This window comes from Tachypleus tridentatus, chromosome 6 (genome assembly GCF_004210375.1).
Source record: "Tachypleus tridentatus isolate NWPU-2018 chromosome 6, ASM421037v1, whole genome shotgun sequence".
Lineage (NCBI taxonomy): Eukaryota > Metazoa > Arthropoda > Merostomata > Xiphosura > Limulidae > Tachypleus > Tachypleus tridentatus.
In genome coordinates, this window is record NC_134830.1 from 93,388,061 (window position 1) to 93,411,613 (window position 23,553).

The following is a 23,553-nucleotide window of genomic DNA, read 5'->3' on the forward strand; positions in this document are numbered from 1 at the left end:
ATTAAGAAATAACACATACTATCCAGGAACAATATTTCTGTTACATAGTGTTATACGACAAACCTTCACTAATAGGAGTGTGACACCACACCTATCACAATCGCCTGGATCTGCTAATCACTTTTCAATTTGCTCTCTTAGTAATTAGACGTTTTTACTCACAGTTTGATTAACCTTTCCTCACGTTTTTGCTTTTTTAAAATTTCTTTTGTAAATTCAATTACTTTATTTTTTATTTCTGTTTTGGGGAGAGTTATGGATTATTTTATTTATCTTCTCTCCTTTTTCACTTTTGAAACTGCAGTTATAGTCGGTCATGACTACTGTCTCTGTTACTAACCCAGAAGATTTACTATGTACCCCAGATTGCAACCACAATTATCAAACCATGAAATGATGGCTCTGGTTCATCAGAAATTGACTGATTCCCTGCAACATTCAGAATAAACTTATGATTGTCCTATCATACCTGCTTAAAGTGTGAATGAATAGTAAGTTGAGGATTTGGATAGCCTTTGTTCTACTCCTGAATATACTTCTTCGTCACATGTCATTCCAGAGATTTGCACAGGCCTCCAAGCTTCTTCTTTTGTATTATTGACTTATCAAGTATGTTATGTTCTTTGTCTCCTACTTCTTATGGTTCTATGGGAGCAGTCGCATATGGGAGTCAGTATACCTCGACTTTAAACTTCATTGTGCATCAAGGTGTATCTAAGAGTCTTTTAATTTGTTGGAGGCCAGAGTTGAATCAGCCCATTTACATAACTTTTTCCCATCTCTAGCTTCTCTTCTATCCTCCTTACATATTTCTGTCCCAGTTTCTTGCCACTCTTTCAGCTTATTGCCAGGAATTTGTTTGTTTTTTTACTCCAGGTTTATGGATGATGAAGGTCAATGTGTCAGGCAGATACCTACATATTCTCATCTTCCCTGTATCCAGACAGTTTCTGTACTGTGTCCATCACAAGTGTTTTTCAGTTTCAGGACTTGCCTTAGCTTCATACGTGTTTTGTCAAGGTTTCAAGGCAATGGACTATTTCTGAGTCTTCTCTCCTTATCAATAAATTGGAATTTCTTGCTGTTCATCATGCTTTATTTCACTTCCTACAGGCTCTTCAGGGCTGGTTGGTGATGGTCTATTCTGACAATTATACAGTAATATTATACATCACCATGCATGGGTGTACTCAGCAAGAGACATCACTTTGTTAGCATGTTATAATCTAGGTTCCCCATATCTGATAACAAATCAATTATTCTGGCCCAACAAGTTTCTCCCAATGAAGTGGTCTTTGGTTCTTCACATCTTTCAGTACTTATGTGCTCAGTGTTTGAATCTGTCCTGAGTTTGGATGCTTTTACCACTCATCTCAATACACAACTCTCCAGTTTGGTCTCCTTATCCTTATTTTTTGGCAGGAGCAATCAGTACTCTTAGTCAAGATTGGAAAGGTTGGTACATCTAGGTATATTCTCCTATTCATCACTTCACACATGTTCTTGCCATAATTCATACCACTCTATGTTATGTTCTGCTGGTGACTCCATATTGATCAACTCAAACATGGTTTCCACTCCTGTATTGACTTTTGGTGTTATCACTTACCATTCCTCTTCCTTTATCTCCAGCACATCTTTGTCAGTCCCACTCTGACATATATCATTCATTCATACCAACTTTTCATCTTTTTTCCAGTCCCATGCCAGAAGAGCTGGATTTTCCCAGCCTGTAGTTTCCTTAATTTCCTTTCTGGTTCATCATTCCTCCATAGCAGTCAACCAACATAGTTTGTCTTAATGGGTTATCATCATTCCTATCCTATGTTTTCTCCCAGAACAACCTTATTTGCTTGGCTTTTTTAAAGGAACCTGTGAATTTCTTTTGTTCTGGGATATAATTTTAGTGGTGTTATCAGCCACTTTTCAGTTTACCAAATTTGATTCTGTATTCCAGTCACCAATCTTGGCAATTTTATTTCATTCCTTCCAGATTTCCCACCATCCCCAATCTGCCTCCCTCCCTTATTGGAACATCAGTGTGATCCTCCATGTTCTTATCCATCCTACATTTGAACCTCTGTCTTCATGTTCATTATATCACCTTTCCTTGAAGTTCCTCTTCCTGCTGATGTTGGAATATGGTCATCATCACCTGAATGTGTTCACATTTTGTGTTTGCTATGTGTTATTTCGTAGTTCCTGTGTTCTCCCCTTTCCTGCTTGTTCCTTTAAGTCCAAGACTTTAACTGCTTGAAAAGGTAATTCTACCTTTACAGCAATTTCCCTTCCCTTCATATCACACTGTTATAAGTTTCCCAAGTTCCAACTGGTCAGAACTGTCAGATAGTATATGACATGTACTGCTTCATTCCTTGTCCATTTTTTTACTCCATGGAATCCTAACTTTTCTTGTTATCTTATCTTTCTCTCACTATTGTTTTGGGTTGGATCTGCCATTTAATTCACATTGGCACATTCTTTTTATTCCTACAGATGATCATCACCTTTTTCTTGTTTCTTCCTATCATATTTGTCATCTGATCATGTCCCTTGCTGCACATTTCTATCCTTCCTAATGATGATGATGATGAGAATATCATCACATCATCAGTATTAGTGTGCAAACCACTCCATATACCTTTACTTTTACCGTATGACTGTTTCCTACTCTTTGCACTTTTGCTGAGCTCTTATCTCCATTGGTAAGTACTCCATTCTTTTTCATTGCAGAGACATTTCTTATATGTTTGGATTCTGCTATGTGACAATGTATAAATAGTCCTAAACCAACACTGTAAGACTGAACATAAACTTTACTGGATGACTGAGACATTGAGATTCGATGTAATTTCCAGACGCTGCCAGGTGTTGGCTGATCAACTCTGTCCATGTGCATCACAATACACTGTCATAACATGTCACATGATCATGTTATGCACAAAGTTGAGATGGGGTGTTTTGCAGGACCACTCATAGGTGTATCTTGCAGTCTTTTACTTGTTAACTATGTTCATCCCAGACCATAAACTCATGGACTAACATGAGTAAAGCAGACAGAGATTACTTCTCATTTCAGATGATCTGGGACATTTGAGGCTTTTCCTACCATGAATATGATGTGCAATTCTAGACTCCATCATGTGTTGGTTGATGGATTCCATCAATGAGACCACCCTGCTTTTCAAATTAGGATATCACAGTCACCCATTGTACTGTCTCCAGTGCAGCAGTACTCTTGACTGTCCAACAGACTCTTTCTCTCTTTATTCTTTTGGAGTATAGGCATCTTTCCCACTTATCAGTTAGTAGCAGCTAGGGTAATGAACCATGGATACCTGTCCTCCTGAGTCTGTACAATACCACTCTGTTAAGAGTAGGGTGGGCTCTTTCTGCCAGTGTAAATGGAATGATGCACTTCCTACTACTAAAGACCGATGTAGCACTCCAACATATATTGCATTTTGCCCCCTCCAGCTGAGGTATCCTCCTTTTTACTACCCCTCAGTGTGAATTCCTGTACATGGTGAGGGGACCTCCCAGAAAGGTTCTCTTCTTTTAGTTTACCTCCTCTAGTATCTAAATATCCACCCATGTGTTTGTCATGTGTGGCAACCCATGAAGGGGAGAAGAGGATCCTCGTGGTTGAGGGGTCCAATCCTAACACACCACTTTGGCTTTGAATTCCTGTAAACAGGCAGCCATGGAGTAATCCCCCTAGGGTACCAGTGTTGGATGTTCTCAACCGGTGTTGTGGACATTGAATCTGATGCTGCTGTTTAGGTATAGTGCTCACAAAACCCTGGCATTGCTGCAGTGTCCTTGTTTGATATTGTAGAGCATTCTCTCATAGGGTTCCATGGTTGGTGGGGCCAGTGGGCACTGAAATATTCTTTTTCTGCTATAGATCCTCCAAATAAAAATTTAAATAAAAGTAATAAACGACCATAGGTAAATGACCACATCTTAAGATTCTGAGCAGCAATTTTCAACATCTGTAACACCTGTTGTACCTCATTTTCTTATCCTATACTCTCTTTCAGACAAACCTTAAGGGCAAATGTCTTCCTTTTTCATTCAGAAGAGACTAGAGGAACTTGCTGGCTCTCCAAAGTCAGTAAAGAAGCTTCGATCTGGTGACATTGGTGGAAAAATCCACATCTCAACACAGTGAACTCCTCTTGCATTCAAGGGCAATTGGGGATATATCTATTGAGGTTACACCTCATGCTACTTTGAAATCACCACGAGGAGTTATTGTTGAGAGGGATTGGAAGAACATCGCCGAGTCAAGAGTTTCTCCACTCAAGGAGTTTCCGCAGTGAGGTGTATCTCCACTCACAAAGATGGAATTACGATGCTGACCACTATCCTCATTCTGGTATTTACATCACCATGTCCACCTGCCACCATCAAAACAGGTTATCTTAATTGCAGGGTATGGCCATACATTCCAAACCCTCTCAGATGTTTCCAGTGTGAGTGGTTCAGTCACTCAAAGACATCATGTCGTGGTTCCTTGACATGTGCTCATTGTGGTGGCAAGGGCCATGATGCCTATGAGTGTGAAACAGACCCTCATGGCATCAATTGCAATGGCTTTCACCCTTCCTACTTTCGTTCTTGCCCTAAATGGTTGAAAGAAAAAGAGGTGCAGCATTTGAAAATGATTCATGACATTACTTATCCTGAGGCTCGAAAGTTGCTGTCCACCACTTCATCTTGGATGTATGCTGCTGCATTTCATTCCACAACTACAGTGAAAGTGCAGACAGACCTCTCTGTGCCTTCGACTACACATAAGTAAAAATGGCCACCTTAATACAATGGAACTGTCGACGTTTACATTCTAATCTGAATGATATCAAAACACTGATTGCTTCCTACCATTTTGTATCTCTCTTCTTACAAGAAACATCTCTGAAACCTGCTGATACAGTCACCTCTCAGCAGTTTTCTTTGTACAGAAATGACAGGCTGTGTGATGGATGAGTGTGTGGAGGGGTGACACTGTTGATTGATCAGCATGTGCCCACCCTGTCTTTGCCACATGACACATCCTTAGAGGCCGTAGCCATTCATGTTTTCTTGGGTCATACCATCACTGTTTGTTCTCTCAACCTGTTGCCTGGAGAGACATGTGATCAATCAGGCCTTGATGCTCTCATTGAACAGTTGCCATCTCCAATTTTAATCCTGTTGGACTATCATAGACATCATTCACTCTGGGGAAGTGCTGATATTGATAGGAGGGGTTGCTCTGTAGAGCATATGCTCTCTAATCACAATCTTTTTCTTTTCAATAGTGGTTGTTATACTTATTTCATGCACCAAGTCTGTCTTTTACTGCTGTTGATCTCTCAGCATGCTCTCCTTCACTATTCTCCCACTTTTCATGGAGGGTTGACAATAATCCACAAGGCAGTGATCATTTTTCTATAATTTTGAGAGAGACTGACCATGTTTGATACCACCCAACCCATGTGCCCCAGTGGGTGCTGGATCACACAAACTGGTCTCTTTCATTGCTCTTGCAGAACTCAATTCTGCCATCATCTGTAAGCCATCAATAGACAACTGTGTGGCAACAGTAATTGACTGTATTATACAAACAGCTGCTCAATGTATTCCTTAAACCTCGACATGTTTTCCATGATATCCTCATCCATGGTGGAATCCTGCCTATCACATGGCATGGAAGGCTCAAAAACAGGACTGGAATACTTTCTGTAGATATTCCATACTCTTGAACTACATTGCTTTCCAGCAGGCCCTTGCACATGCTCAGTGGGTAAGATGTAAAAGCCAGAAGGAATCTTGGATTAAGTTCACAATCAGCATATCTTCTACCAGTCATATGGGATAAGATTCCAAAGGTCAGTGAGCAGTATAATTCTGTTCTCCTCTTGATCTTACTCTCTGATGGCCAGGAAGTAGCTGATACCCAGAGCATCACCAATACTCTAGGTGAAAGCTTTTGCCAGGTATCTAGCACTTCTTCTTCCTCCACCTTCCTCGCCATCAAGACTCAGGCAAAGCAATCACCTCTTTCTTTTTGAGCTGATTATCACTATTACTATAATCATCCCTTTACACTGATGGAACTCAAACTGACCCTTCATCAATCTGGCAGTTCATCAGTTGGGCCTGATGATATATAGTATAAATGCTGTGCCATCTACCTCCTGCTATTCTGTCTCTTGCTATTCTTCTAATTGTTTTTAACTGGATCTAGCAGGAGAATGTTTTTCCTGATGCCTGGTGCCAGGCTGTTGTTTTACCTTTCTGTAGGCATGGGAAGGATCCCAAGATACCCTCAAACTAACGTCCAGTTGCTTTGATGAGTGTCTCTATAAGACCTTAGGATGGTTAATGCTCATCTTGTTTGATTTCTCGAATCAAACAACCTTCTCTTGTCCACTCAGTTGTCGAACATGAGGTATCCTGAGCAGCAGCTATAGACTTCCCTCAATCGTTTACTGAAGTGGGCCACAGCAAACAGCTTTAACTTCTCTCTCTCTAAAACCGTTTGCATGCACTTTTGCTGCCAACAGGATATCCACCCTGATCCTGAACTCCGTATTTGTGAAGTTGTGCTGTCTGTGGTCCCTGAGACAAAGTTATTGGGGCTTATCTTTAATCATAAGCTGAACTTTATACCACACATCAAGCAGCTAAGAGTCACACGTACAAAAGCACAGAACATCCTCTGTGTCCTCTCTTCCACCACTTTGGAAGGGGATCAATGTCCTATGCTAAACATATATTGTGCTTTTATTCAATCGACACTCAACTATGCATCACTGGTCTACGGCTCTGCCAGAACCTCAGCCTTAAAGATGCTAAACGCCATTCATCATCAAGGACATCTGCACTGGGATTTTCCACACTTCCCCAGTTCAGATCTTATACACAAAGTCTCATGAACCTTCTTTGCACCTCCACCGTTTGCAACTGTCTTTACTATATGCTTCAAAACTTCTTTCGTTACCAAAGCATCCCACTTGGGGTTGTGTTTTCCATCCTCGGTGGGCCATGCTTTTTCAGAACAGACGATCTGCCATTTCTCCTTTTCGCCTTCATATCCAGGCACAGTTGGATGAATTGTGTCTGTCCTTGGATAAAACTGCTGTATCCACTGGTCAGCCCATACTATCATGGCTTCTTACAGTCTCCAAATGATACCTATCTTTAAGTCATCTGAGAAAAGCAGACACTCCCAATTGGAAATACTTTATGTTATTTGCTGAATATCTTTTGAACCATCCTTCCATTCCTATTTATACAGATGATTGGAAATCAGGAGACTGTGTGGGCTCTGCCATGGTTTGTTGTGGTTTGGTGGTTGTGCATAGAATCTCCTCTACAGGTTCTATGTTCACTACTGAACTGTAAGCTGTTTCTCTAGCCCTGGATCACATAGAAGATAAGCAGTACTCAAACTGCACTATTTATACTGACTTGCTTAGTTCTCTACTGGTCCTGTTCTTGCCAATATTCAAAACCAACTGCCCTGTTTCTCTGTAACGTCTACTTCTATTCAATTTTTCTGGATACCAGGCCATATTGGTATTTGTGGGAACAAGCTCACCGACACTGCAGCTAAATCTGTCTGCTCTGGTACTATCACTGCTGTGCCTGTTCAATACATGGAATGTGATCCTGTATTCAGGGCTCAGCTCCATGCCAGCTGGCAGTCGACTTGGAGTGAGCAATGTGAAAACAACCTTTTCCAAATTAAACCCTGTATTGAACTTTGGCCGTCTTGCTTCCGTAAGGATCAGAAAGAGGAAGTTGTTCTATCTAGACTACTCATTGGTCACACAGTTTTTCAACTCATCGTTTTCTTTTATCTGGAATTTATGCACTAAAGAGTAGTCTGTGTAACACTCAGGTCACAATAAGCCACATTTTACTTTCTTGCTGTCGTTACAATTTTCAATGATGGCACCATTTTAAACATTTTTTGTCCAAAGATTTGTCCATAACATTAGACAGTGTTATTGGTGATGGTGACACTGTTCACCCTGGAAATGGTTTTAGTTTTTTAAAGGCCATTAATCTTTTTAATGCCATTTAAGTTTTTTAATTTATACATTACACTTTTTTTAATGTGATACCCTTTTAAGAATCTAAGTCAATCTAGTTCAATTTGAAATTAAAAAATGGCCATAACATTAAATAACTTGAAACCATGACTGGAAAGGCCAACTTCAGGTAACTAATGCTGCTGTTTGAACTACCCATTAGTCATCCTGGTGAGTTATTATTAAAATTTTGCTGCCTTTTAAAACTTTTATTCCTTTACTTTTTTTAAATGGCCATAACGTCAAATAACTCTGAACCAGGACTGGAAAGGCCAACTTCGGGTGACTGATGATGGTTTTTGTATTTGTTGGTCTTTCTGGTGAATTATGATAATTACAATAATGCTACAGAAAGTCCTTTACAACTTGTATTACTGTAGTTTTTCTCTTAATGTTGTAGACTAGATGTAAACATTTGTTTTATGCTACTTATATTTTTTGCTTTTTTAAACTTTGTTTTGTTTTACCTTAATTTCCTTTTATGACTTTTACTAAATTTACTTAAATTTTAACTTTTTACCAGATGTTTGGCGCAGATAGCCTGGGTGCTTTGTGCCATGAAACACCAAATCAACCAACCTTCCTACCATCTGCTAGATGTTGATTCCTCGTAAACTGTGTGTTGGTTGGAGCCAGACCAGTCACACAAATCCTCACAAGTGTTTTGATGGTTGTCCTTCTACTACCACACACTAGATGGTAAATTCCCAGTGCCACCAGGTTTTGAACTAAAGATATATCCCATAAAGCTGTCCCTCTTCCTATCATCTACTGGACGTTAATTCCTGGTTTTAGTTTTAAATGGACAAGACACATGATTTCCTACACAGGTATGGTAGGGTACCCTCCTCCTACTGCAGACTGAATGAAAAATTCTCAGTGCCACCTAGGTTTGGATGGGAGATGAACAAACTCCTGGGCTCTCCATCTTCCCACCACCTGCTGGATGTAGTACATTCATAGTGAATGTGGTATAGATTTAGATGGAGGTGTGCATATGTGGAACTTGGTTCTTGTTGTGGAAGTTCTTCTTCCTTGCCAGTACCCGTTTTTAAGGTGAAAGGTAGAAGACTCTCTCCCTATCATGGACCTGATGTATAATTCCAAATGCCACCAGGTGTTGGTTAAGTTCAAACTCCCATTTATGGTCTGCTACACCCTAGCCACTCTACACCAGGAAGTCTTATTATTCCTTTAATTTTTTTTTTTTTTTTGAGATCCATGCTTTGTTTCCACCCTTTTTGGTTACACATCACTAAAAAGGTGATGAGTACACCTGGCTCATCAAGGTTGCAGTCTCTTATGGATGTGCTGTTTTTAATTCCTTCTCTCATTCCATGGTTTTCCTTTGAGCAATTCCTAAAGGAAATCATCTTTTCATTGGCTCTCAATGTGGGATTCTAACTTTTTGTGAGAGAAGATAAAATATTGTATTGGAAGTTTACATTTACCTAAACTGAAAATGCATATCCAGTGGATACATACCTCTGTTCACATTTCCCACCTGTCTTCCCCACTGCTGATGTAGATTGTGTAATTAGCCAATCTTGAAGTGGTTAAAAGCTGCAAGATTAGAGAGGACACTAGTTACAATAGAGATGGTGTCACACTCCTGTCAGTGTAAGGTTGCTGCATAATTATTTACATGTTAATATGCATGTATCTTAACGTATGTGAAGATGAATGAGAATGTCAAGACTAGTTGTGAATAAAAATGTGCACAGTATAAGTCAAGAAAGTTATTTTTGTAAGAGGGGGTAAATAACTATTGGAAATACATTTTCAGTATAGGAAAATTTTAACTTTTTGACAACTGAACAATTAAACCTGTATCTAAAATATATATACATCCATTACATAGCTCATTCAGTTACAAGGTGCTGATATAAAAACAAAATTATACAGTACTGTGCAAAACTATTAGAGCAAAGTCAAAAATTAGATTTCAGGCTATTTTCATGAAACATCAACTTTTATTAATCTTCATATTTAGTGCAACAGAAACTCAGTGTAAGTTCAGCAAATAGTTAATATTTTGTGTGGCCCCTTTAGCTTTAATAAGTACAGACAGTCTTTCAGGCATTGTTGCAACATATTTAATCAAAGTGTCCTTTGGAATTTTACTTCAAATGTTTCAAGTACACTCCCTTAAAGTTTCTTTGGAAGTAACTTTTGATTTGTCAAGTTTTTGATCTATAAAATCACAGACTAACCCAACTGGGTTGGGATCAGGATTCTGTGAGGACCATTGCATCATTTGAATGACTCCAGCAGCTTCTTTCTTAGTTAAGTAATTTCTACATAGTTTGGATGAGTGTTTGGGGTCATCACCTTCTTTGTGGTAGAATCCTTTAGCAGTAATAGACAAATCACTGGTTATACCATGAAGGATCATGATCTGATGGTACTTGTGTTGGTCCATTATCCCATCTGTTTTGAAAATATCTCCTGTTGCCTCAGTACAGAAACACTCCCAAATCATCGCACTGCCTCCCCCCATGCTTCATGGTAGGTGCTATGCATTGGGGTATGTACCTTTCACCTTTTCTCTGCTGCACATACAATCTACTTTTTTAAACCAGATATTTTAAACTTGGAATCATCCATGCAAAACACCCTTTCCCAACCATAAACAGTCCAGTTTTGTACTTTTTAGCAAATTTCAGTCTTTTGACAACATTTAGAGATCAAAGCATAGGTTTGTTTTAACTACTGCACCACCAAATATTTCGTTTTAAGTCTTCTTGATAGTGTAGATCTATATCATTTAGTACATGGCCATTTATCTCATGCTTGATATCAGTGGTAGTCTTTCCTCTGTCCTGAAGGTTACATAAATGACGATAGTTAACATAATTATCGCTGAGTTTAGATGTTCTGCATCTTCCTTTACTATTTTCAAATTTACCTGTCTTGGTCTCACAATCTGGGGTGTACTTGACTGTGTTTGGAGAGCAATTCAAGTATGTAGTAATTTGTCGGAGAGCCCAACCAGCATTATATAAAGCTGTTATGCAAACTCTTTGCTCTCCTAACAATCCTCTATGCTTTTTTCGCTGTGAAATTACAACAAAATTTAATATGTAGTGTTAAGTGCTGTTTGTATCAAGGTTTATCTGTGCAGAACAATTAAATTGATTTCTTCTAGCAAATACAAGTACCATATGCTAGCTTCTTTTGAATAGTTGAGGTAGTGCTTGGGGTACCATGACAGTTATTTCAGACCCTAAATTTGATTAGTATGTTCATTCAAATAAAAGCCTTATGACATGACCTTGGTACAAGTATAAGGGAATTCTAAAGAATCATAAGTATTATCACCTTGACTTATTCAGTTGTCAACAGGGATCAATGAGGCATTACCACAGTGTAGAATGAATGACAAAATATCCTCTTGTCCTAACACTTTGCACAGTACTATATGCATGAACAAACTAAATAATCAAGCTTATCAGATAATTCAGCTTGATAACACAGAATAATTTTTTTTTCATTAGGAGACATGCAAAGAACTTGTAAGGGTCTTGCAAACATGGTATTTTTTATACATATCTGAAATGTATGTGGTATTTTGATGTGCAATTGTATATGGATATACAGGGTGTTCAGAAAGTCACTGTGCATATATATTTATTAACAGACATGCTTCAATATAGAATACAGGAGGTAAATATGAATGACAATTATAAACAATGTTGAAAGTGACCCCCATTGGCATCAATACAGGCTTGGATCCTTCTTATTTTGTTTCTAAACACCGCTATCAGTTGCTGGCTTGAAATAGACTGAATAAAATATGATAACAAAACTGCATGGTGACTTTCTGAATACCCTGTACTATATGGTTCTATCTTCTGGTATTAGTATAGTATTTGTTCAGAATTTAATATTTGTACTGTTGAAAAGACCATTGAGTTGATTTTGTTTTAACTACTTTTATTCCTTCCTTTTTCTCAAGTAGATAATAACTGTTCTGCCTGTGGATAGTATGTTTTGTAATATGCATGTTATGCAAGGATATCAACAAAAGTGACATTCAGTGAAAGTTCAGGTGATGCTTATGTGTTTCAATGGTATTGACAAACGTTAACATGAATGGTATCTACATCCTCGGTGGAGTCAGCAGATAGCCCAATGTGGCTTTGCTATAAGAAAGCAGACGCCTACATCCTAAGAATATTTTTTATAGAATTTTGTGTATGGTATTATAATCTCTTAGTTAATTCTCTATCTTTCAAGCTGTTTGTTTGCAATTGTTATATTAACCAAGGAAGAAATATTTAAATAAAAATTTTTATCTACATTGCTTTGTATCATTGGACACTTTTTTGATCCAAATCACTCAGTTTAATTATTCTTTTTATCCCTATATGAGCTCCTGAGTTAAACACAAATTACATACTTGAAGTATAAGTATTGCTGAGACATAACCAAAACTCATACCCTTAATCATTTTTGCTTTACTAAGATATAAATCAGAAAGACACACCCAAATGCCATGCCTATCTATCATACCCTATCTTTCAAAAAAATGTCAATAATAATTTTCTCTGATATTTGCTGTTGGATAACTTATAAGAAACATAAAGAAAACATTTTAATTTAATTAATTTCTTATAAGACTAGCTCATTCTCACACACGTTTATGAATTATTCTGCCTAGAGTTTCATTATTTACTATTACCAGGTCACCTCAACCAGCAAACAGAATTATTTAAACCGTTTTATTGTATAATTAGAAAACCATTTAAATCATAATACATTTTTTATCTGTTGTGTGTGTGTTGTTATTAATAATGCTAATAAAAACCTTACCAAGAAACCTGGGTGACATGTACTAAAACTTCAGGAACAAAAAAAAGAACAAGACCTACATGTGATCACAAAATTTTTGTTTTTTGTGTATATTTTTATTTGTTTACAATAAAATATCTGATTTTTTTGTGTACAAAAAACTTATAATCTCTACTAAAAGTGTGCCAAATATGGTGAAGATACACATACTATTTTATGCCAAGCCTGTTGCAAAAAAGTTAATTACATGTCATTACAAATAAATATTGTTTCATTGTATTTTTACACATTTGTATCCAGTCCTGTTCTTTCTTAAACTCAGAGTTAGTTCATAATACATATTTTGTTGAACTTCCTATTATTAAGCAGACATATTTCATTGTTTTAAGGTTAAGTAATTTTAAACTGAATATGCCATAATATAATTGTGTTGTTGACTGCAAGATAATTTAGTTTAAACATTTTACATTTAGATTAAGTGGTGTTTCACCATTTCGGGGTGAAACAGATAAGCAGACAGAAGATAACATCGAATTTATCAGATACCAATTCGAGAATCTCCATGCTGAAGTGACTCAAGAAGTTACACGTTTTCTAATGTATCTCTTCAAACGCACACCTGAGTAAGTTTATCATATTCACTGACAATTACCTATTGTAATGTAAATAATTCTTCTTTATTTTATATTCCATGTTAGTATGTACACACTGTTTTTGAGAGTATAAATTACACAGGCCTTTCATATGACTGACTTATTGAACACTGCAGAACTTATAATATTATATATATATATATATATTTCAGAAAGTTATGTATATCTTAATATGATAATTTGTGCAGGAAACGGGCAACAGTTCAAGAGTGTCTGGAAAATAAATGGCTACTTCCAAGTGAATTTATAATGAAAAAACGAGAAAATGCTATTTTTCTCTCTCATCGACTACATGAATTTTCAGAAAGTTTCCACAATGAAAACAGTCATCCACACCTCAAAAGCTCCTAAATATGTTTGGCATGTCATTTTCAAGGTAAGGAACAAATTATCTATGACCAAAAAAAAATTACTGTTTATACAGCTTTACTTTTGTTCGTATATTGTGTAAGATTTATAAATGGAAAATATGTATCAAAATTTCCTGAAAACTGTATTGTCTAATGTTGTGACTTAGAACTAGAACCTTAGTACACTGTAGAAACACAGAGTACATTCATTAAAACTTTAACAGAACACTATTGTTTGATAGCTCAAAAAGAGAAATGAGGTAAAAGTACTATTCATATGTATATTTATAAATTTAAAAATTCCATTATTAATAGATATTGGTACAGTGTTTAAATGTACACATCTTTATACTGTGTCATTCAAAAAAAATTATTTGGCTCCTGGGGCATATCCTTCCTTTGGCATCCCCCCTGTTAATAACTTTAAAAATTAAACACACAAAAATATATATTATATTTGCAAGTAGATTTTTAAATAGTACAGTGCAGTACTGTCATAAGCAAATTGGAAATAAGAAAAATGGAGACCATTAAAAATTCAGTGAACAGGTAATACTGCATTTTATTTTATACAAAATATACAGTAAATCCAGTCTCAACACTCAATCTGTTCTTCAAAGGTAAATAGAGAGGATTAACAGTCTCTGCTTTCAAGTCTTAATTTCTGCAAATTGATCAATGACCTCATCAAATTTACCTTCTTTGCATATTCATGTTAAACTGAAAGTAAAACCAGATTGTCAATCTTGTCTGACTTATGATCATGCGACAGAAATTGACTGTGATAGTTTACTTAATTAAAACAAAAATGTCTTGCGTTGTGTTATTAATTGCTGCAAACCGTTTTAAGATAGCTCATATAATAGAGAATTTATAAAATGTTATAATTGGGTGAATAATTTATGGACACCCTGTATATTTTGAATATTTATATTTTTTGTATGCTTTAGTAGTTGCTTCTTTCTTTACAAATATTCTGTAGTAATCTGAAACTCTGGATTCATACAATGGACTTTACCTGAGCATGAATAAATATTAGTGGGGGAATCTAATTTTGAACTACACAAGTTACATTTATAAATAAGATATAGGAGGATAAACTACTGTGTATTTGTATTAGATTGTTAGTGCATGATTTCACATGGCCTGTGTTTCTTTTACTGTTAATAAGCATACAACTATATGTTTTCTGGTCAGTGATTAATGACATAGTGTAAAGTTATGTCACAATATATTTTTTCATTATAGAATGTAAATTCACAAAAAAATTAATTTAGGCTCAAAACGTTCAATAGTTATTACATTTTATGTGTGAAGTATCTCTGTTGTGGTGACGTGTACAAGTTATTAATTTTTATGAATGCAAATGTAGAAGTGGCAGCATGCTGCAAAGTACCAATTTGGTGTTTTCCATAATTCTTTCTGTGATTAATACTTTTGTGAAATTTGTGCAAATTTGTTCTGCTTGGATGTTTTTGTGTTTACTGATTTATCAAATAGAATTCTGTGTAACACATTTGTCTCATTCTACTTGAGTCAGCAGTTTTGTTCCTTATCTTGTAGATGTCAAATATCACGAATTGATATCTAACCATACATACCTTCTTGCCAGAAGGGAAAAAAATGTTGCAAACTTAGTTTATAAGTGACATGTCTAAGAATGTATAAAAGTGCCAATTATACATTCCAGAAATAAAGTATAACTATCACTGATTTATAAAACAAGCATTGATAGTGTTGTTGTCTATATCTCTTTGGTAAGCAAAATAATAATGCAGCAACTATTCATCACATATTCTGAAATTATACTGAAAACAGTTGCACCTAAATACAAGCACATGATGTGGCTGTTGTGAATAAAGGGCTTGGAAATGCACTGGATTTCCTTCACAAACTGTGTGAAAACCCAGGTGCCATTTGTTTTTCCAAAAATGGATGTAACTGATCAGCATCATACAGAAAACACAATGTTTCAAGACTCGCCACTGATATGTTTGGATTATAGAAACAATAACTAGTCACATAAAACAGTGTATTTTACTGGACATGGGGTTTTCTGTCTGCAGATTCCTTTTATAGGGACTTGTATGAGAATTGCCAATATTCTTTGCAACTGCTATAAGCTTTGTATCACACAACACACAGAAGCTAATTTTACTATCATAAAACATATGTTTGGACAACCCAACGCTCTCTATCAGATTGTAAAATATAAAGGTTTAAGCATGTATTGTGTCAAATGATTTTGGTTTGGACTTTTTAAAGTTGTCTAACAAGTGACTTTGGTCACTAGCACTTGTATACCAGCTGAAGTTGTTGGTACTATACATGGAAAAACATCTATTTGAGAATCAACTGTATGGATGGTCTTCTTCATACAAATGTGTTTTTTCTTATAGCAAAGCCACATCAGGCTATCTGCTGAGCCCACCAAGGGGACTCGAACCCCTAATTTTAGCGTTGTAAATCCGAAGACATACCGCTGTACTAGCAGGGGGCCCTTCATACAAAGGTTTATGTTTCAAGTAAGGTATGCTTACCTTAGATTGACCACGGAAGTCAGAGTGACATACATACACTATCGTTATATTACTGCTTCATACAGGGGCAATAACAGGAAAGAGGTTTACACACATGGTCTCAGTAATGTGGTTTCTAGGAGTGAAATGACATAAGAAGCTCAGGCTTACATGACAAATTTCCATCCTTAAAGTGGCTTAAAGTGCTGTGAAAACCATTGGTTGGTTATGAACATTTAGTGTACATGGATGTAAAACATGGTGAAGTTATGTTCAAGGTTAAATAGATTTTATAGTCAATGTTACAGTTCTCATAATTTTTGGGATAAGGTATAGTATATGCAGTATTGACATAAATGAAAAAGTCCAGAGTAGAAATCATTCATGCCTTCTAGACCAGTGGTTCTTAACCTGGGTTCAATCGAACCCCAGGGGTTCAGCAGAGGTCAAGACACACACACTTTGTGTGTGTCCATTCCGTTCACCCCACTTGTATGATTCGTAACGTCATGCTCCACTTGGCCATCATTGGCTGCGGCTGATCACGTCACATCACTTGGCCTTAATATCTGTGCTACAGGGAACTTCATGCGCTTAGCAGTCGACTTGTGACTGTGGTAATCATGCATCATTTGTGATTTTTTCCTTATCTTTCAATCCCTTCATACTAACTATGTCAAGCAAAAACAGAAAGTGGTCGAACAAATACGTACAATATGGATTCACGTGTATAATGGAACATGATGGGAGTCAGTGTCCTTGATGCATGATTTGCAATACCAAATTGAGCAATTCTAGTCTAGCACCAGCAAAACTAAGAGAACACACCCTAAAGCTGAATGGAGATGGGAAACACAAGAACACAATGCTTGCTGAATTCAAGGTAAAGAGAGCCAGGTTCAATGAAAAGGCTACTTTGTCTGTTCTTGGCTTTGAACCCATCAACAAACCGATCCTCACAGCATCGTACGAAATTGCGTACTTGATTGCAAAGCAGGGCAAACCACACACCATTGATGAAGCACTTGTAAAACCAGCTGCATTGAAGATGGCAAATATCATGCTGGGAAAAGCTGCTGAAAATAAGTTATCCCAAATTCCTCTTTCAAATGACACCATCAGCAGCAGAATAGATGACATAAGTGATGACATCTTGGCTCAAGTAGTTGCAGATCTGATTTCAAGCCCAGCAAAATTCAGCCTTCAACTCAACGAGACCACCGACGTTTCCAATCTAAGCCAGCTTGTTGTATTTGTGTGCTATGTGAAGAATGAGATAAAAGAAGATTTTTTATTTTGTAAGCCTCTTACAACAACAACTAAGGCAGCCGACATGAAGAAACTTGTGTATGACTTTTTCAGAGACAACGATCTTTCATGGGATATGGTTTCTGCAGTTTATTCGGACGGAGCTCCAGTCATGCTGGGATGAAACTTTGGTTTTGGTGCACTGGTGAAAGCCGATGCACCATACATTATTGTAACGCACTGTGTTCTGCACAGGTATGCATTTGCAACAAAAACCTTGCCTTCAAAACTGGCAGAAGTATTAAAAATTGTAGTGGAATGTGTGAAATTTGTGCAAAATAGTGTCCTGAAGCACCGCATCTTCAAAGAGCTGTGTAATTAAATGGGCTCTGAATTTGAGGTTCTTCTGTTCCATTCTATCGTTCGGTGGTTATCTCGGGGAAAGGTGCTGAATCGTGTTTTTGCCATGAGTGTAAAATTAGCCCTGTTTTTGCGAGAGTACCAACATTGTCATGCAGATTGCTTAGAAAAATCTGAGTTCATTCTCATTTTGGCGTATATGGCCGATATCTTCAATGCTCTCAATCATCTCAATCAACAGATGCAAGGTGGTGAAGTCAATATCATCAAAGCGGAAGAAAACCTGAAGGCTTTTCAAAAAAAGCTACCGTTATGGAAACGACGAACAGAGAATGACAACTTCGCAAACTTTCCCCTGCTGGACGACTGTGTAATTAAGATCGAAGATGTGTCTGAAATTGTAGACATTGCTGTACCCGGGGAACTGAAGCAAGCAATTGCCATGCACTTAGATGAGCTCACAAAGTCTCTCGACAGATACTTCCCCACCAGAGAGTCATATCCAGCATGGATGAGACAGCTGTTCATGTTTAGTGTTGCGACAGCAGATGTCAATAATGAATACCTTGACGAAATTATTGAACTTTAGCAGAGCCAGGTTCAACAGCAACTTTTCAGAACAACAATGCTCTCAACGTTTTGGTGTCACCAAATCGTAGCGTACCCTCTTATTGCTGAGAAAGCCCTTGAGATACTCATATCGTTTGTTACAACGTATCTTTGCAAACAATCCTTTTTGAGGATTGTAGACATACAAACATAGAAAAGGAACAGACTTTTTTGCGAAAATGATATGAGAGTGGCACTTGCCAAGGTGAAGCAGTGCATTTCTGAACTTGTCTCTGAAAGGCAACAGCAAAAGTAACATTAATTTGCAGTAAATATTCATTAAGTTATGTTTTTGTTTTTATGTGAAATTCATGTTTTGTTGCTTTTGTTCTTTGAATACAGTGATATTGTGTGCAACTGATGCATGGTTCATTTTGTGCACTAATAAAATATCTACTTATGTTTTGAATTTGAAAAAAATCATATTTTATTTTTCTAATTACGAAGGGTTCAGTGAATGCAAGTACGAAATTTCCGGGGTTCAGTACCTCCAACAAGGTTAAGAACCACTGTTCTAGACACTTTTCTTTAAAATGGTTTTAAAAATGTTTCAAAATAATGGTCCTTTAATTCACTACTTTCAACCTGGAACTTGTTCTGTTATATAATTTCTTGCTATAATTATATCTGGGTATAAAATATAATGATACTTATCCAAATGATTACATGTGTATATGTCCAAATGTGTTAAAATGAAACATATTTGCTGCTATTCATGTGATGTTGCTTATTTTCATGAGGATATACTTCTGATTATTTGAATTATTGAAGAAAGGCTCAGCTGACAGCATTATTTTATACATATTAACTAATTCTTAGAATAAATAATAAAGCAATGTTCTTGGGAAAATGTCCTCCAAGTTCTTATTTAACTTAGCTATCTTCTAACTATGTCTAACAAACAATAACTATTAAATCATGTTTTATATAAAGAACAAATATTAATACATTTTACTTGTACTTTCAACAGGTCAGTGTCTCTGGAAATGGACACTTATGATGAATTTTAATTACCATCCTCAAGTCAGGTAAAATGCAGTTTTAATTGTGTTATACATAATTGATAAAGTAACATAAAAGCTTGTATTATTGTAAATAATGGTGTAAGTAATATAACTGAATGGTAGTTTTTCTGTATTTCTAAAATTTATGTATACAGAAAATTACATTATATAAATTTGCAAAATCCAGTTTTTGAATTATTTATAACATTGAAGAATGATTGACTCAATTATGAGAGCAATAAATAATCTGTTGCTTGAAATCACCAGTCAATAACTGTTTTATTGTAACGTCCTCCCTCTTCTGTTTTAAGTTTTACTAAAATCTAATTAATTAGTGCTGTTACAAACTACAATTAGCCTACATCCCCAGGACTGCATGTAAGTTTAACATTTCACTAAAGATTTTATCATTTTAAGAATCAATGATAAATACGTTTTACTAATTTTTTACCTTTTGAGATTTTGCATTGCTATATCATCATATTGTAACACGTATAAAGTACACACCTGTCTAACATCAGCATAAAATATGCTCATCGAATATTGTTTGTGGATTAGGCCTAAATGATTTTCAATTTATTTTCACTGTGTTGCAAAAAACTGTTATCTGCAAAGAGTTGCTCTCTAAACAACTCTAAAATCTTATACCATATCTCCATATTCATTTTAAAGGTTTGAGGAAACTGTGTATAATTAAAAATAAATAATTTCATGTGTTTTTCACTGTGTTACAAAATATTGTCATCTGAGATTTTTTAACTAGCTTTTCTATACAACATTTAAAATGTTTCATACCATATACTGTGCTCTTGGACCAATCATGGCAAAGAATTCATTGTAAGAGGTAAAAATAATTTATTTTGTGATTCTGAAACAAGTTAGCTGTTAATGCTTTGGTTATACTAGTGACAGAACTACAAAGTGTGTATCTTTAGAGATATTGAACATTCTATTAATAGGTAAAGTTATAGCAGACTTCATATTGAACAAAGTATATTTTATTCTTTCCATGATTAGCAGTGCTCATATTTATTAGATTTAGATAACATATTCATATTGATTCAGTTTACTTTACCCCTGAAGAAGAAAGGTCCACCTTCTAAAGGTATTCAGGTTATAGGGTTTCATATATTTGTGTGGAATCATTATATTGTATCAGTTAATTAAATATTTAGTTCATTTAAAGCATACGTTACAATCCAAGAAAAAATCTAAGCTGTATATAACTGGAGAGTCATACCCTAATATGCAGAAAGACAGCTGTAATAAATTGTTGTAGGTGTAGTGAAAGAGGTAATACTTTCTGTGAATTTGAAATGTAGGAAAAACACCAGTAACTGAAGATAAATATTACTGATGGTAAAGTGAAACAACTGTATTGTGACATAATTAGAAAAACAATTATGTAAATTACAGAGCATAAGTAAAATAAATTTGTATTTGACAAGGAATGTTAAATTAAAGTACTTTTACTAAAAGTGAAGATAAACTATGCATGATCAGCAAGATCTGGAAGAAACATTGGCAAACCATCACTAGTGATACTTGACTCTTTGAATAAGCCAAAATTGTTTTTACAGTTCACCTTTTTCTGTAGCTGACCAATCAGGAAATTGGTTAGCAAGTATCTGGAAATATTTCTACTCTATGTGATAGTCTTCCTTGGGCAGAAGTACTATCTGCTCAGGAATATCAAAGGCAACTAAAATTAAAAAAGATTTCTTTCAACTACATGTTATGTAGAACTTACACATATACAGAATAATTAATAAATTAAAAATAACAACTGTAATACTACAAGAAGATAGAAATATATAGTATTCTCATATACAACATACCATAACAGATAAGAAATGTATATGTTGTATTTACATACAACATCAACAAATTATTATGTTGACAAGGTAATGTGCCACTACCTTCTATAAATATAAAAAAAAAATTAAACTTTCCACACTTATATGTTTAATTGTTAGTGGAAAACATTTAGTAATCCTTAACACTATATAGACTAGATGTACTTTCACAGGGTCCCTAAAGGTTTTTCTATATCCATAGTAAATAAAACGAAATTTAAGAGTAACAAATATTTTTATTACTTGCTTTTCGAGTTTGTACGTCATGCTGTGTCATAACCTTCCAAATGCATAATTCTTCTCATGATTCTTGGCATGTTCATATTTTACTGACATCACAACAAATTGCAAGGTTAAACATCTCTTATGTGATGTCATTTTAGTATCTTCTGACTGAATGACAGCCAACACACTACATACTGGTGCCAGTGGTTAAAAATAGTTGACTCCTCAAAAGAGCCTTCAGTCCCTTTTGGGGAAAATAATTCTAAGATCAAAGTTTGTTGTCTGTTTTGTTTGTTTTTTTAGGTATTTAAGATTCATTTGAAATGTGTTTTAAAAAAAACAAAGTTATTTTAATGAGTAATCACCCATTCATTAGTGGAACATTGAATAATGTGGCATGCTAAATATTAGGAGATATTTTATACTGTTTCAGCATTTTCTACATTATTATTACTTTTACTTATCTGAAAGAAAAATTAATGTTAATGAACATATTACTTTCACTATGTATAGCATTAGTAAATTTCACAGCTTTAAACATTCTAAACATTTCTTTCTTTTGATTACTTAGTTTTAAAGAAATCTGAAGCATTACATATTTGCCAGCTGAATAGTACAGAAGAAAAAAACAAACTCTGGAGATCATGTTTGTCAACTTTTGCTTTCAACTTGCTCTTACATTTTGATGATTTTTTTTCTGTGAATCCTGTAGATGTTTTCTTGGTTTTTAACTGGAGTGAAAATCAACTCTATATCATTCATGTTTCAAGCATTTGGAGCCCATTGAATGTATTGTTTTTTGAACGTGAAAGTAGAGCTTTGTTGTCCTTAGGATGCACTCCATATTTTAAAAGTGTATTAAGTTGTAAAGTTACATATTATTCTATGTGTAAAATTTATTTCCTGATCAAGGTAACTAAAATTATCTGTACGTATTTTATCTTTAAATTTTGTGATCCCAGAGAAATATGCTGTTAATCATTAATACATTTGGTTAAAGAAATCAGATCCTTTTACTTGTTACCCATGTTTTGTTTTTACACATTTTAGAGCAGTTACTATTCATCTCAAAAAAGTAACATTAGGTCTTTATGTACATGTTAAATGAAATAAACAGCAAATGTTTATGGAAAAATTTTATCATTATTTGTTACTACGTGAAATCTCAAAATTGGATATAGTTTTCATGTTTTTAAAGTTTACCTGGATTTATGAGATTGCTATTTGCCATTGAAAATGATGGTCCTTGTAACAGTGTATTCATTTTATGGTAATCCAAACTTACATTTGCTCATAATTATCTAAACAAGATATTTATATATCTGATTGCACAAAGAAATTTTACAGTCACTTGTGAAATGAAAACATGATTAAAACTCTTTATTTACTGAAATACAAGCAAATAAAAAACAAACAAACCACAAAGTGAAGATGACAAAGCAGATACAAACAGCACTCTGAAGAGACCTGTGTACCAGGGAGAAAACACATCATGAATAAGTCTCTTCTAGAAGTGCCAAAACTACATTCACAAAACTTATTCTCTATGCAGAAATATCTCTGCTTCATATGACAACTGGAAAGTTTCCCCCTCCTAAATACAGTCAAGAACAACACATTACAAGTATGTATCACATGAAAAAGTTGGCAGATAAGCTTCTTCACCAGTCGGCACAAAAAATAACATCTCAGACTGAATGTATGAAGTGAAATCCAGTATCTGTAATATGTTTAAAAATCAGAGCAAAGAGAAATGTAAAAATTTGGTTAATAAAATTTACTATGGGAAAGTAAGATATCTAGTATTTATATGCTATGACATTCCTCCCCATGTTTTACTTACATGAG

The 23,553-nt window shown here is 35.4% G+C and overlaps 1 protein-coding gene across 2 annotated transcripts in view; it reads left to right on the forward strand.

The window, feature by feature from the left end:
• Positions 1 to 22,840, forward strand: part of LOC143253056 (protein Obscurin-like) — a 253,949-nt gene extending 231,109 nt beyond the window's left edge. For both annotated transcript variants that reach the window (XM_076506213.1, XM_076506214.1), the window contains exons 78-81: positions 13,355 to 13,504; positions 13,723 to 13,910; positions 19,591 to 19,648; positions 22,277 to 22,840. In XM_076506213.1, the coding sequence (XP_076362328.1) occupies positions 13,355 to 13,504; positions 13,723 to 13,885 (313 nt within the window). In that variant the 3' untranslated portion in view covers positions 13,886 to 13,910; positions 19,591 to 19,648; positions 22,277 to 22,840. The remainder of the gene's footprint in view (positions 1 to 13,354; positions 13,505 to 13,722; positions 13,911 to 19,590; positions 19,649 to 22,276) is intronic.
• Positions 22,841 to 23,553: the final 713 nt, after the last annotated feature.